This window comes from Vigna umbellata, chromosome 8 (assembly GCF_029865625.1).
Source record: "Vigna umbellata cultivar VRB3 chromosome 8, Vumbellata_1.0, whole genome shotgun sequence".
NCBI lineage: Eukaryota > Viridiplantae > Streptophyta > Magnoliopsida > Fabales > Fabaceae > Vigna > Vigna umbellata.
In genome coordinates, this window is record NC_142172.1 from 40,814,239 (window position 1) to 40,828,399 (window position 14,161).

The following is a 14,161-nucleotide window of genomic DNA, read 5'->3' on the forward strand; positions in this document are numbered from 1 at the left end:
CCCACACTTCATTCCCATTCACTACAGCACACAAACCAGGCTATACTCAAACCCTTTCTCACTTTCCAAACCCTAGCAGCAGCACCACACGTTCTCTCATTCTCCAAAGATGTCGAGCGCCGATCCCGAGCACCGAGAGGAGGAGGAGACACCCGTCGCTGGTGATGACGAGGACACTGGAGCCAACATCGCTCCTATCGTCAAACTCGAGGAGGTTGCTGTCACCACCGGTGAAGAGGACGAAGATCCAATCCTAGATCTGTATGTTATTTCCTTCTCTCATTTTTGTCTATATTTGCTTTTGGATTTAGCCGTCTGTACACTGATCGGTGCGGTTTATACGTGTTTATCTCTGATCACAGCAAATCGAAATTGTACCGTTTTGACAAAGATGGAAACCAGTGGAAAGAAAGAGGCGCAGGAACTGTGAAGTTTTTGAAGCACAAGGTTACTGGCAAGGTTAGGCTTCTCATGAGGCAGTCCAAGACTCTCAAGATCTGTGCCAATCACCTCAGTGCGTGTTCTTTTTACCTCTTATCTTTTGCATCTGTTTTTTATTTTTTCATAATTTCCAGTTTGAGTTTTAATTTTGGTTTTATCTGTTCTTGATTGTTGCAGTTTTTTATTTTTTCAGAATTTCCAGTTTGAGGTTTAATTTTGGTTTTATCTGTTCTTGATTGTTGCAGTTTTGCCTACTATGTCTGTCCAAGAGCACGCTGGGAACGAGAAATCTTGTGTCTGGCATGCTAGGGATTATGCTGATGGTGAACTTAAGGATGAACTTTTCTGCATCCGATTTCCTTCTATTGAAAGTAAGTTCTTGGGTTTCTAGCTCAGATTTAAGCGGAGATATTTTTTTTGTGAATCTCTCGGTTTAAACAAATTTTTTGATTGGAGGATTTGTAACTCTGCATCTACTTGCTACTTGCTTTGAATTATCTGTTATCATCGTGTTCCTATGAATCAATTTGCCAAATTCTATTTGATGATAGTTGGGGTGGTTGCAAAATAAATATGTGAAATTATGAAATCCTTTTCTCATAGTTCAATTTGATGCATCCTTCTTAAAACCCCAATGTAAAGTTTGTGTGAAGTCTTCTGATCAGTTCAGGGTTTTATGAGCTATAAAATCATGATTAGGATGCCTTTTCTTTCCATAGTGTGAATTTGTGTGTGCTTGTAATACCTCATAGAATTTGTTTACCATAAACATTAATTTTGATCTAGACTCAAAGGAAGGTGAAATGACCGGATTAGCTTTATCGAGTGCCACTAATATTCATAATCTATTTATTTTTATATTTCCTATCATAGGTAGTCTGAGACCTTTTTGATAAAATATCTATGTTGTGTATTGTCTTGAATTGTTGTTTTAGTAAAATTTATCTTGAGCATATTCCCAGTTTCAATAAAGATCTGGTTCAGTGAGCAAAAATGATTTGGGCACATTTTCTGGCCTTAACAATGATTTTTTATTGGCTTCAAATACTACAATATTATATGGTATGATTCCTACATCCTACTAGAAGTAATTACCCTTTATATATTTTTTGGTTTCTACATGGGTGGCTAATATCTGACTTAAGTTGACCTATTTTTATGGGTTATAGAAAATTAATTTGATGTCTTTGGCAATTCCATATTAAGTTTATGAAATTATTTGTCATATTGTATTTCATAGCTTTCACTTTTAAGGAATTTAGTATGGCAAAGGGTTTTGTGTATTTCATAACATAGATACATAGCAATATATTTCAACTTGCCTACGTGTTTCTTTGGTTTTTAAAATCCCAATAGTGTGTGAGGGATATTAGACAATCACTAATGTTCTCTCCTGTACTTTTTTTGGCTGAGGGATATTTTTAATGTAATATATTTTAGACAATAGCTAATGTTCTTTTTTGTATTCTTTTTGGCCTAGGGTATTTTTGTGTTGAATGGCTATTTCTACTCATGAATATCTTTGGTGTGCTATCCATAATTGTAGATATTGATATATTTTAACAATATTCTCTTTCCTTGTCTCCTTTAGACTGCAAAAGCTTTATGGAAACATTCCAAGAAGTTGCCGAATCCCAGAAGGCAGAGGATGACAAGGAATCATCTGCAGCAGCTGGTCTTATTGAGAAATTAAGTGTTGAAGAGAAGGCAGAGAAGAAAGAAGGTGAAGAGAAGTCTGATGACAAAACTGAGAAGGAATCTGGAAAGGAAAGCAAGGCGGTTGAAGATAAGAAAACTGAGCCTGCATCCTCAGCATGAGTATTTCTTATTCATGTTCTATACATGGCAATCTGATAAGGTTAGGTGGTTGTTGTTTTTGCCGCCCATATCTTGGAATATTCTCAAACTTAATAGTTGCCAGATTGTGTCACTGAACTGAGCTGTTTGTGTCCTCGTGAGTTTTTTGTCAGCTGGCAAAGTTAGGGTTGGGTTTGAATTTTGAGGCTTGAACGGTTGAGCTTTCGGGGTCTTGGGAGTCTATTATTATTGTTATTTTCATTCTACATATGTATTTGTTGCGAGTAAGGAATCATGTTGGTTGGGGAGGGTGCAGTCAAGCAATAGTCAAACTTATAAACAAAGGTTTTGGTACAAATTGTTTGAGTTTCAAATTTCTTTTTCATGACTAAAATCTAAGATTTTTTGGACTGTTCCTGCTCTACCTAGTTTTCTTTGTAGGTTTTTCGATAGAGGTGCACTTTTATCATAGTGCTTCTGAGAGGAAGTGAGACGTGAAAATAGGAGGACTATTGGTGTTGGAGTATTTGGATCACCGAGAATAATATAATGGAAGAAATTTACAAACTATTTTTAGAAAGCACATGCAGATACTGACACCGAAGATAAAGTAAAGAAATGGTCAATGTAACAAACTATTTTTAGAAAGCACACTAATCTCTGAATATATAAATAAGAGTAGCTTCCAAGCTTGGTAGTATTTTTAGCATGTTTGAATGTTGCCTTTTAAAAATGCTTTTACACCATATCAAAAAGCTATCTAGTATATATGGTGCAGGATTATGTGATGTATGTATCCAGTAATTATCTCAAACACACTATGAGTTGGTTTAAATTTTGCCAAAGCATTCTTTTCACTCATGCCTTGAGGTCATTGCTGGTGTGGTGTCAACAAAAAAACCGTTAACAGATTGAATAAATTGTTGTGCGAGATTGTGCAAAGTACAGATTCGAACGCCCAATCAATTTGGTCTTCAGTTGTGTTACACTGGATGTATGTGTCAAGGGCCTTTAAGAAATCATCACCGTGGTGGTACCGGGCGGAACCTAAAGGTCCAGATATCATTCAAAACCTAAAGGTCCAGATATCATTCAAAATTGTTGCTTGGCGTACAAGGACAGTGTTTCCACACTAATTCTTGTTGCTTGAAGTATATAGGACAGTTTTTCCACACTAATTCTCAACGCAAAGAGTCTTAAAATCTTAAAGCTTTGTAGGTCCAGATATCATTCAAAATTGTTGCTTGGAGTATAAGGACAGTGTTTCCACACTAATTCTTGTTGCTTGAAGTATATAGGACAGTGTATCCACACTAATTCTTGACGCAAAGAGTCTTAAAATCTGAAAGCTTTCTATGTTTACGGTATTGGAGGTTTTGAATTTTAAACAGTCAGAGAATTTCACTCTTGAATATCTTTCTTGTTGATACTCTTGAATCTTCTGGTATTAAACTTGATAAATCTGTCCTGAATATTTTCTTGATAAATCTGTCCTGAATATTTTCAAGTTTTTGACAATAAATTTTCACTGACAGTTTAGACATGATTAATATTCAAATTTTCAAATTTAGTACGATAAGGGTATGTAAAAAGTTTATAGTGATTATTTTTTATAATCCTTATTTTGGTAACTTTATTTTTTCTTTTACTAAATTTTTTTATTTTAATGGTTTGATTTTTTAACATTTTTCAAGTTTGTTCAAATCTCTATAATATTATTTTAATTACAACTTTATTTACATATTTTATTGTGATTTTTTTAAAATTGTATATTCTATTTAAGGAACTACAAATCTTAATTTTATTGAATCAAATGATTTTTATGACATTTAATTATTTATATTTCATTTTAATATTTTATTTATTGTTTTTTTTTCATAAAATATTTTATTCTTACTTTCTAATATTCAATTATGTAAACAATTTTTTTATGTAATAACATAAAAATATAGTCTTTTTTGTTTTTTTTAACTCTTAGGTTCATTTCATTTTTGTTTTACTTAAAAAAAATAGTTCCTTAACATTAGATAACCATCAAGTTTAGTTGTTTTTTTCTTGTCACAATTTTAATTATATATTATTTTATTTCTTTGTATCATTTATTCAAAAGATGCATTGCATGTTACATATTATTTTGACTCTTTTTTTTGTCATTAATCCAATTATTATTTGACATTCTATTTTAATATTTATACAATTATAGCATCTTAATTTATACTTGTCTCAAGAAGATAAAAGTATATTTTATTGACATTGAATTTTTTATTATATATATATATATATATATATATATATATATATATAATTTAATGGTTTGTTTAAAATTATAAAATGTTTTTTTATACACAAGTTTAGGTGAGTTGAATCTCTATAAGAAACAAATGTCAAAATTCGAAAAACATTTGATCAAGTATAAGGTCTTTCAAACACATCTTCACACAAACCCTTTGTCATTATATTTATTATTTTATACTGTTGTAGTTTTAATTTTTGTAGGGAAATGAACTTAAATGTGGTTATGGTAAATTCTTTCTATTCCTGTTAAGTTTTAGTAAAATGAAATTTACTAAAACTACAATCATACAAAGATTTAGTTTCTAAATAAAGATTCACCTTCTATATGTTTTTAACGAGTGACGATATTTTTTTTTTTGTATTTTCGTAAAATAATACTTACTTCTTTTATATTACTTAAACATATTTATATTAATTAAAATTGTAGTTTTGTAGGGAAGTGAACTTAAATGCGATTATGGTAAATTCTTTCTATCCCGGTTAAGTTTTAGTAGAATGAAATTTACTAAAACTACAATCATACAAAGATTTAGTTTTTAAATAGAGATTCACCTTCTATATGTTTTCAAGGACTGAATCATTTTTTGTTTGTATTTTCATAAAATAATACTTACTTCTTTTATATTACTTAAACAAATATTTTTATTAATTAAAGTTTAAATAAAAAAAAATCTTATAAATAAAATAAAAAAGATGATTATCACCGTATTGAAAACATAAAGAATGTTAATGTTATTTGGGAAGATGAAAGTGTAATTAAAATTTACAGAATGTAAATATCATTTTATTAACAACATAAAAAGTATCTATTTTAAAATTAGAAAAGACAAATATTATTCTATATAGACTCGAGGAAAGTAAATATTTTTTTTTTATTGTTTCAAGACTTAAAATAATTATAAATTCTTTCATAAAATAATTTGTTCCTACTAGCTCTCTTTTCAACCCTATTTCATTTACCTACATAGTTTAAGCAAATTTTCTGCAATCCTTTGTCAGCTAATGCTTTTGTTTTGACAAACGTAACTTTCATATAATTAACCTCTCAGGATTCCAAAAAAATCACCTCCAATTACCTGGGAATGCTTGGTTTATTCAAAAAAATAATTTATATCCCAAAAAGGGTCAGAAGAGCAGAATTTCAAGTTGAAGTAAAAAACTCACGAAAAATTAAGAAAATGAATGCAATACAAATTGGATCTGATTTTGATCTTCTCCTGTAAAACATTCACACTGTCATTTAACACTGTTTGAACATCAACAAGTTTCTAACTTAAGAGGCCAAAAATGATAGTGCAAAAAGGTTTCACATGTGTTAATCAAAATTAAATTCAAAATTTATCCCAGAATTTACATAAAACTACATGAATCTATCTATAAAATGATGTCCCACGAGAGGAAATTAAGATGAAAAGGAAAGAAAGAAGAATCTTTCTTGGTTACAGAAAAAAGAATAAAAGTTAATTATGCTGTGACCCTTTTTATCTCATAGTGGTTTGTAATCTTTACGGTACTCATCAGGAGAACAATGACTGCATCAAAACGAAAACCACTTTAGTCTTCTGATGTTTTCTTCCAGAGAGGCACGCCCCCATGCAGTGCCAAGTTCTCTGAATTGAGTTTCTGTCAGTGACTAATATCATGCTTTTGTGTCAACTTGTTTCATCACTATTTTTCAAACTTAAACCACTTCCAGTTTGCATAAAGTGCTTCATTTTCAAAAGGTAGGGCACTTGTAGGTATGTGTTCTAATCGTCGAGTTTCGACAGAAGGAGGTAGCTTTTGCTTGTATTTCTTTGCCATCATATCAGCCTCCAGATAAACTCTCTTTTCATGATAAAAAATATTACACGTCTATCAATATCAGTCCAACTAAAATCAAATAGAACTTTGACTTTGTTTGGATAAACTTCTCAATAATCACTAATAGAAAAAGAAAATAAGAGAACAAAAATGAAATAAACTTTTCATGGAACTTAAACGAGATAACTTTTATAAATATTAAGGTGCATAGGATGTTTTTAGCTTATGTGTTACCATCTCATTTCCTTCTCTTCTAAGAACTTATTGAGAAGTTTATCAAAACAGTGTCTTATTAGGAAAATAATAAATATATACCTCTTTATTTGATAGAAAAAGGCCAGGTTCAGTTTCAAGTTCAGCAATGCTGCATAGCAAGAAGAGTAAAAGGAGTTAAAGTCAGCTATTAGAGAAACAGGAATAAACTGAATGTACCCAACAATTACAGAAGAAAGTTAAAGTCGGTAATCCATTACCTTAAAGCAATTTTATCAGGAAACATTGACCTCATAACAAGAACTTTGACATTCTCATCAACAGATAGTACGTCACTGACAGAAGTAATTTCAGCTCTAGAGATATTTGAAACATGCAGCAACCCACTGAAAGGCGTCAAATAGTAATATTTAAATTTTAAAATGTCATGTCTTTGTAAGCTGGCTTAATCCAACTTTAAGAATAAAAGTCATGAAGTTGATATATAAATCTTCATGTCGATAAAAATGTCTAAGAAGCCTCTTAACAACGATGCAGCCAAACCATGGGGCAGATGAGATAGATCAGTGATATAACAGATGAGAATGGGAATAATATAAAACCATGAAAGGTAGGGAAATAACAAAGAAGATTATGCAAGGATTGATAAAAACCTTATTTTTGTTCAAAGTAATAACTTCTTTAACAGAGTAATAATTAGGGTTTAAACAGAAAACTAACAGGTTATAACCCTTGAATAAAAAGGGTAAGAAGTCTGCATAAAAGCACCCCTTCAGGGTAACCTGAAGGGAAGCAATGAAAATATACAGTTTGCAGTAATTCTGTGAGTGCCTACATGTCTGAGTTCCACCATAGAGCTGTGTGTGGGTGTTCTGCGCTGAGCGAAAAATCAGAATTGGTGATTAAAAGAATATAAAGGAGTGATAAAAACCTTACTTTTGTTCACTTCATTTAGAAAGAGAATCCATGTTCAGTACAAGTTGCACGAATACCAATTAAATTTACATTTATGCTGTGTCTACTTTGGGTTTAAATACAATGCTTAAAATGGTCTGATAAAAGCAATGCAGACAATTGAGGAAATATTTACATCTTTTATGTTGTTTTGAAATTTAAAGGAAAACAATTCTTATGAACCTAAGACTGCTATAGTGCTGCTCAAAACTTCAAATGCTTCTTTTGGAACTTCAACATTTCTTTTTATGTAAAGTACACAATTGTGCTCTTATCTGTTAAAATGTAACTTTTCCTATAGGGGTTCAAGATTTTTATTTTGCATCTTTTTCCTATTAGTGAGCTCTGAAGCATGAATTACTACTTTTTCAGGCTAGGTTGTGAAATTTTTTTAAGAAAAATGGTTAAACATTGGTTACTTCAGGCAGACACCTCAAATAGGAGATGGACTACCGTTTTACACGAATTTCAATGGATCCGTAAAATGGGGCACACTAAGTTCTCTAATATTCTCTTTTTATATTAAAGATCTCAGAGGAATCTAGTCAGAAAGTGACTCGTATTAGTACCTTGAATCTAGATATGTTACAGAATAATATCATCTGCAGCAGAGCTATTATTCACCAATTGATCATGTCAAAGATTATAAAAGCATGCTATTATCTAACGCAAATATTCGGTTATGAAAACACTTGTAGCCATGTATAGGAAAAGGACTTGAATCAAGTTTTCTTTTCTTCACATTGGAACCATTCAATGATTCTCTACGATGGGGTCACCCTTGAAAAAAGAACAATACCTAGGGGAATCCCTTTGAATCAAGTTGTGATTTATCAAACAAGATAAAAAAAAATGGCTAAAGCAATTCACATCCAATCAGTGACTGACCTTCTGTTACTTTTTCCTAGCTTAATTTGGGCTCCATACGGTAAGATCTTTTTCACAGTCCCATCTAGAAGTGTTCCCTCACGAAGATTCAATTTTTCCTGAAATATATTGTGCACTAGAAGTTTCAGAAGACCAAGAAGAAAAAGGAAGGCCTAAAAATATCCCTTGAAAAAATAAAGCAAAAGAAGAAGGAAGAATAGGAAATAGGAAGAGTTGAATACTAACCCAAGCTTCCTTTTCACTAAGTATTAAATTGTTTTTAGTTTCATCTATCTGAGTAATTTGTACATACATGCGGCGCCCCACCTACGTCATTGTAATCAAGTGGTGGTAAGAAGCAGTGAAAAAGAAACAATAAATACAAGAAATAATGTTTTTGTAAAGAAATACAGAATCTTTTCGGCTAATTTGCTGAACACTTGAAATTGTAATGTATACCACCAAGAGGAAGCTCATAAAGCAATACCCTATTATGCATGACAACTTTAAGATCATCACTTTTCACAATATAAACCCCATAATAATATATGTGAATTTAAATTATGTTTGGGGTATTTTAAAGAATACAGAACAACATAAAACATCATTTTGACTACTAGGTCTGAACTTCCTTAGATGCTTAACCACTAATCACTATGCAGTATTCAAAATCTTTAGCTACTCACTCGAGGAGCGGACTTGTATAAAACCTAAAAAAAGAAACTAGTTTTACTTAAAGCATAAATTTGCACTCAGACAGCGGCTATATAGGAATTAAACTTAATGCAATGGTACCATTTGTGAAGCTATACATATTGTTATCAACAGATCTACCAAATAATAGACAATAAAATAAGAATATCGGCAGAAGCCATCCCAATAAGAAAAATGTTTTTTTTTCCATGGCTTAGTGGAAAGTTCCAAGGCTGCAACTTACATGTTCTTTCAATTCTGTAAAGCTAGTTGCTTTTTTTACAAGCTCAGCTTTGGGTAGGAAAGCTCGCAAACCCTGCCCATACAAATTCAGAAAGAGATAAGCATCTACATGAGTGCCACATGAACATAAATTTCAAGTCAATGGCACAGACCTCAATCCTTGTTAGCAGGCCCCCAGTATTCCACTCGGTGATTCTAACCTCTATAGGATCATTGAGCTGTTTTATCTGCCCAAAACATTAAAAAAATTGTAAATTTAAATCTCACCAGCATCAGAAAAATGTTATTTGACTGTACATGGGATAAGATTGGAACAAGGATAAGACAGCATTCGTGAGATCATGGGCATAGATTTTAGTATTAGATCAAACTATGTTTTCCTTCGCACTAAAATTTCAGGATAAATATGAATAAAGAGTAACAACCTGTTCCTTTCCGATTATTTTCTGTTTTTAGGAAGAGTGAATTTGCTTGATAAATAGTTTTCCAAAACTGTTTCGAAAAACAATCTTTCTTTGTCTGTTTTAAAATAAAAAGAAATAAAACATCCCTAAGTTGTTTTGGTTTTCTACTATCAATTTCCTATTACTCATATATTCTTCCTACATTGTCCCATCCTTTCACTCCTACTCTGCAAAAATTAGATTTTGAAAGTTGTTTGATAAAATACTACCTCTGGTCCTTTTTTTAAGGACCGAGAGAGGTAGTTTTAGAAACTTAAAACAACAAAAACACAATCTAGCACACCGTAAATGTCTAATTTGGCCTGTTAAACATACACAGTATCATATTCGTCCTCAATTTATAATACATTAATATCAAAATTGGTCATGCAAATACACAATGCAAAAGTGATCCTTCAATCTCATATTTGTTCCATCAAATTAGTAATTAAAAACACACAAAATTGACCCTTGAAAGACAAAATTGGCATCGAATATCATAGAAGGACCAATTTGTTGTCACTATTAAACGGAGGACAGATGTCATTTCTTGAATATTATATTTTTACAATTAAGTAGCCATAAGAACTGACAAACCCAAAAGGAAGCATGGAGAAGGCAACTATCAGATACCAGGTGTATCCTATTTTTAAGATATAAAGGATATCATATGTGAAACACACATATATGGATATGCATAAAAGTCATAAAACATACTAAATATTTAATTGCAGTTTCAAAAAATGCAAACTAAGCATGCTTCACCAGCAGTACTAAAAATAGAATAAAAAATTATAAATTATGCTGTAATAAATCACTGCCCATTGCCAACAAGCAGTAGTATCAATCTTATTTTCTCCTTGAATATCATTCAAAGAAGAAAAGGAAAATTTCCTTGTTTTGCTCGTCATGTGCCTGCAACTTGTGCTCTTTCCAGTGACCAAGTTCTAATTTTGATATATATTACCAAGTTATAATTTGTACATCTCATGTCATATAGTGAGAGGAAAATGAAAAATCAGAAAATTGAAGGATCCATATTGATACATATCCAATCCAAACTCCCTCTCTCTAGCCATATTGCGGAGTATCCAGCAATCTCAGATTTTCAAAACAAACAAAACAAAAGGTTTGGACATTTCACGAATATGCAAACGTAATGTATCCAAATGTGTCTAATACGCATCCATTACAGATACACCAAGAAAATGCAAGAATGTCTCAATGCCTCGTTAAAAAATTCTGCATAGAAGTTGGAATATCTACCATACTGGTGTGGGAAAGAAGAAGAAAAGATAGAGAAAAACCTGCCTCAGTCGATGCCAGGCAATCCGGCGAAAGAGTCTTCTGGTGGAAAGTAATGGTCGGCCACTAAATGTCCTACCTAAAACCTCAGCAAACAAAACGGTTCCAATTTCCACAACAGGCCTTCCGGCCACTGCTACTCCACTTATTGCCTCCTCATTCTTCACAATTCCCATCTTCCCCTGAACCATGAAATCCTCGGCATCCCTGTTCACATCACACAACAAGCTCTCCATTTCCTTATCGTATAAGGGAAGCACTTCCTTGGTCAACATTGTACCTAGCAAGTCTGCCCCTATATTGACATCAAGCTTGTTTTCATTACCTGAAACAACAACACCCACCACAAAATCTCCAAGTTTTGGGTCATAGTACTCAACATTAACCTTCTTATCTCCCTCTTCATTCTCAACCTCCAACCCCTCCCTCTCTTCCTCGTCATCCTCCCCGGAATTTTTACCTTTGAAAAACTTCAAGAAAGGTGCCAAAGCCTCCTCTTCCGAGGGCTTTTCTTGCTGTTCCACTTCAACTTCAGACGATTCAGATGAAGGCTCTTCTGTAACAAGCACAGGAGAAGGCTTGTTTAGTAACTCAAGCTTCTCAAGTTCTTGAGCGGTGGTTTCATCATCGATAGCCTCTTGAGACACATCAGTGGAATATCCACCAAACCCATCACTCCTGGAGCAAAATGTGAAGTGGGTATAACCCAAAATTGAATCTTTCTTAGAAACTATGGATGCACGGGGACTGGAAAGAGTAATCTTAGCAAAAGAACGAAATTTTTGGTGCTTACTGGGAATGGTGTTTGGTTTCTTGACGAAGGTGTTGGCCAAAAGAGTGGTGTCCTTAACTGGTATTGTTGTGCAGTTGGGAAAGCAAAGAAATTTAGAAGGATGAAGAATAAATGGCATCTTGGAATGGTGGTGCACACAGCATCACCCTTGGTTTTTCAGACAGACACAAAACAAGAATATTGATTTTTGTTTTATCCTTTTCAGGTTTGGTGTCATGTGTCTCCCTCTCTGCCTTTCTTCTCCTTTGATATTTTTAACCTTTAAATTAAATTCTGGAATCTCAAATTCTCAATAGATTTTCCCTGCCCAAAGGAGAAAATTTTCAAGCAGTTCAAATCTGGAACTCAACTATTAATTGTTTTTAATAGAAAAAATTAACTATTAATTCAGGATGATAGAATACGTTTTTATACATAACTATAACTTAAAATTAATATGTATTCTTAAATTTTAGTTTTATCATATAATTTTAATAAATAAATACTTAGTAATATAAATTACATTTTTAGAATTTAAAATAAATCGTATAATTTATAGTATTAAATTATTTTTAAATCAATAGATTATCCACTATATCATTTGTTCATTTTTTCTAAAAATTAAATATCATTAATTTGTATTTTATTTTTCGCCATTTTCATTAACTTATTTTTCCTCTCTGATAGAAATAAAAAAAAATCATTGAAAAATCAATTTCTTTACATAATTATAATATATGTTAAGTCTTTAAATTTAAAGGTGAATTTAAAATTCGTTATTGTTTTAAATTTGAATATACTTTTTATCTGAATTTAAAAAATGAATAAATATATATTTTTCAATCTAACGATATTAATTTCTTTTAGAAAATGTTAAATATTATAAATTGTTCAAATTTTAACCTAAAATACAACTTAACATGTCAATATTTTTTACATAGATAGTTCATAAGATTATATGTATTCATTTTTTAACCTTAATACTAAACTATATTAAAGTTTGATACATAAAAAAATTGTAATTTTATATTGAAGTTTAAAGTTAAAAAAAACTTATTTTAGCATATAAAAACATATACTTACATACTTACAATGATTTTTGTCCTTTTAAATATGCACTTCTTCAAGTGATGTTTTTTAAAGTAATAACACTTTATTAATACTTATAACTTAATAAAATATATTAACAAATTATTGCCCTTGATTATCCACCATTTTCTTTTCATTTCTAACTTTTTTTTTTAATTATGTTTACTAAATGTAACTTAGTACACATATATGAGATAATGCAATAGTATTTTTTGTTTGTTGCTTTTTTAAGTTTTCTTTAACTGTATAGTAATTTGACATGATTAAGAGATATACTGCTATAACATTTTTAAATAAAAGTATTTAAACATGATAAAAGATTTATTAATTTGTTTTCTAAAAAATAAGTTTAAAGAAACATATTCATCATCAAAATAAAAAAACATAAAGTCTTAAGAGTTTTTAGTTAACAAGCTATAATAAGTAATAAATGCATAATATTGTGTCAATGCAGTGAAAAGTTGTGAAGGGTTCATTTAAACATATCCCAGAATGAAAGTTTTTTTACATGATATTGTCAATTTAATTTTAAAAACTTCAATTATTTCCTATTATTTAAATTAAAATCAACATTTTTAATCTGTGTACTTTGATAAAAAAAAATGTTTTAATTTCTTTGTACAAATTTCTGAAAATCACTTTTAAAAAAGATAAAATAATTATTTTAAAAATTGAGTTAAAAAAATTGTGGAGTTGCATGAGACAAAAGCCCACTACAAAAATTATAGTAAACCTAAGGGTGTTGCTCCCTCCACCACCACAGCCTTCTCCCTCCACCTCCCCTTTACTATTTTGCCCCTCAATAAAATTTTATTTTTAGAATTATTGTTTTTTAATTTTACTCATTTATAACATATTTCACTGATAACCTACGTAGTTCCTTGTATGAGTAAAATATTTTTCTACAAAGCTCAGTGATCGTGAAAAGAATTATCAAGCAATCTTCCTCTTGCTTTCGGTGCAGTACGTGGTGCAGTGCGTTTGTGGTGTAGTGTGCTTGTCGTGGTTCCTCTCCAGGTATGTAGTCATAATCCTTCCAATAATCCTAAACCCTAAACCCTAAACCCTTCCAATAATCCTTCCAATAATCTTTCCAATAATCCTTTAACCCTAAAACGTAAAATGAAAACGAAGCTTAAACGGATGACATCCTTCAACGGATGTCAACATCCGTTTAAGGCAAAACGGATGTCGACATCCGTTTCGCCTTAAACGGATGTTGACATCCGTTGAAGGATGTCATCCG

The 14,161-nt window shown here is 31.4% G+C and overlaps 2 protein-coding genes across 3 annotated transcripts; one reads left to right on the forward strand and one right to left on the reverse strand.

Moving 5' to 3' along the window:
- LOC148194702 (ran-binding protein 1 homolog b-like) lies at nucleotides 1-2,650 on the forward strand. Its single transcript, XM_088097407.1, has 4 exons — nucleotides 1-261; nucleotides 363-514; nucleotides 687-812; nucleotides 2,033-2,650. The coding sequence occupies exons 1-4, from the start codon at nucleotides 110-112 to the stop codon at nucleotides 2,257-2,259; spliced, it is 657 nt and encodes a 218-aa protein (XP_087953533.1). The 5' UTR covers nucleotides 1-109; the 3' UTR covers nucleotides 2,260-2,650.
- Nucleotides 2,651-5,821: 3,171 nt separating this feature from the next.
- PDE338 (Nucleic acid-binding proteins superfamily) lies at nucleotides 5,822-12,058 on the reverse strand. 2 transcript variants are annotated; one of them, XM_088096907.1, is made up of 8 exons: nucleotides 11,057-12,058; nucleotides 9,459-9,533; nucleotides 9,308-9,379; nucleotides 8,617-8,697; nucleotides 8,392-8,489; nucleotides 6,810-6,905; nucleotides 6,652-6,700; nucleotides 5,822-6,360 (listed from the first exon to the last, which is right to left on the reverse strand). In XM_088096907.1, exons 1-8 carry the CDS (start codon nucleotides 11,963-11,965, stop codon nucleotides 6,202-6,204), a joined length of 1,539 nt encoding a protein of 512 aa, XP_087953033.1. In that variant the 5' UTR covers nucleotides 11,966-12,058; the 3' UTR covers nucleotides 5,822-6,201. The 2 variants fall into 2 exon arrangements, with proteins under 2 accessions (XP_087953033.1, XP_047177056.2); XM_047321100.2 differs by having other exon boundaries at nucleotides 6,810-6,935; nucleotides 11,057-12,054.
- Nucleotides 12,059-14,161: the final 2,103 nt, after the last annotated feature.

What these genes read in the sequence shown, in the direction of transcription:
- PDE338 (XM_047321100.2), bottom strand. Translation starts at nt 11,965, where the DNA reads ATGCCATTTATTCTTCATCCTTCTAAATTTCTTTGCTTTCCCAACTGC. An exon ending in CCTGGCATCGACTGAGGCAG is followed by an intron (nt 9,534 to 11,056) that starts GTTTTTCTCTAT and finishes TGTTTTGGGCAG; the next exon opens with ATAAAACAGCTCAATGATCC. An exon ending in GCCTGCTAACAAGGATTGAG is followed by an intron (nt 9,380 to 9,458) that starts GTCTGTGCCATT and finishes TTGTATGGGCAG; the next exon opens with GGTTTGCGAGCTTTCCTACC.
- LOC148194702 (XM_088097407.1), top strand. Translation starts at nt 110, where the DNA reads ATGTCGAGCGCCGATCCCGAGCACCGAGAGGAGGAGGAGACACCCGTC. An exon ending in GATCTGTGCCAATCACCTCA is followed by an intron (nt 515 to 686) that starts GTGCGTGTTCTT and finishes TGATTGTTGCAG; the next exon opens with TTTTGCCTACTATGTCTGTC. An exon ending in CCGATTTCCTTCTATTGAAA is followed by an intron (nt 813 to 2,032) that starts GTAAGTTCTTGG and finishes TGTCTCCTTTAG; the next exon opens with ACTGCAAAAGCTTTATGGAA.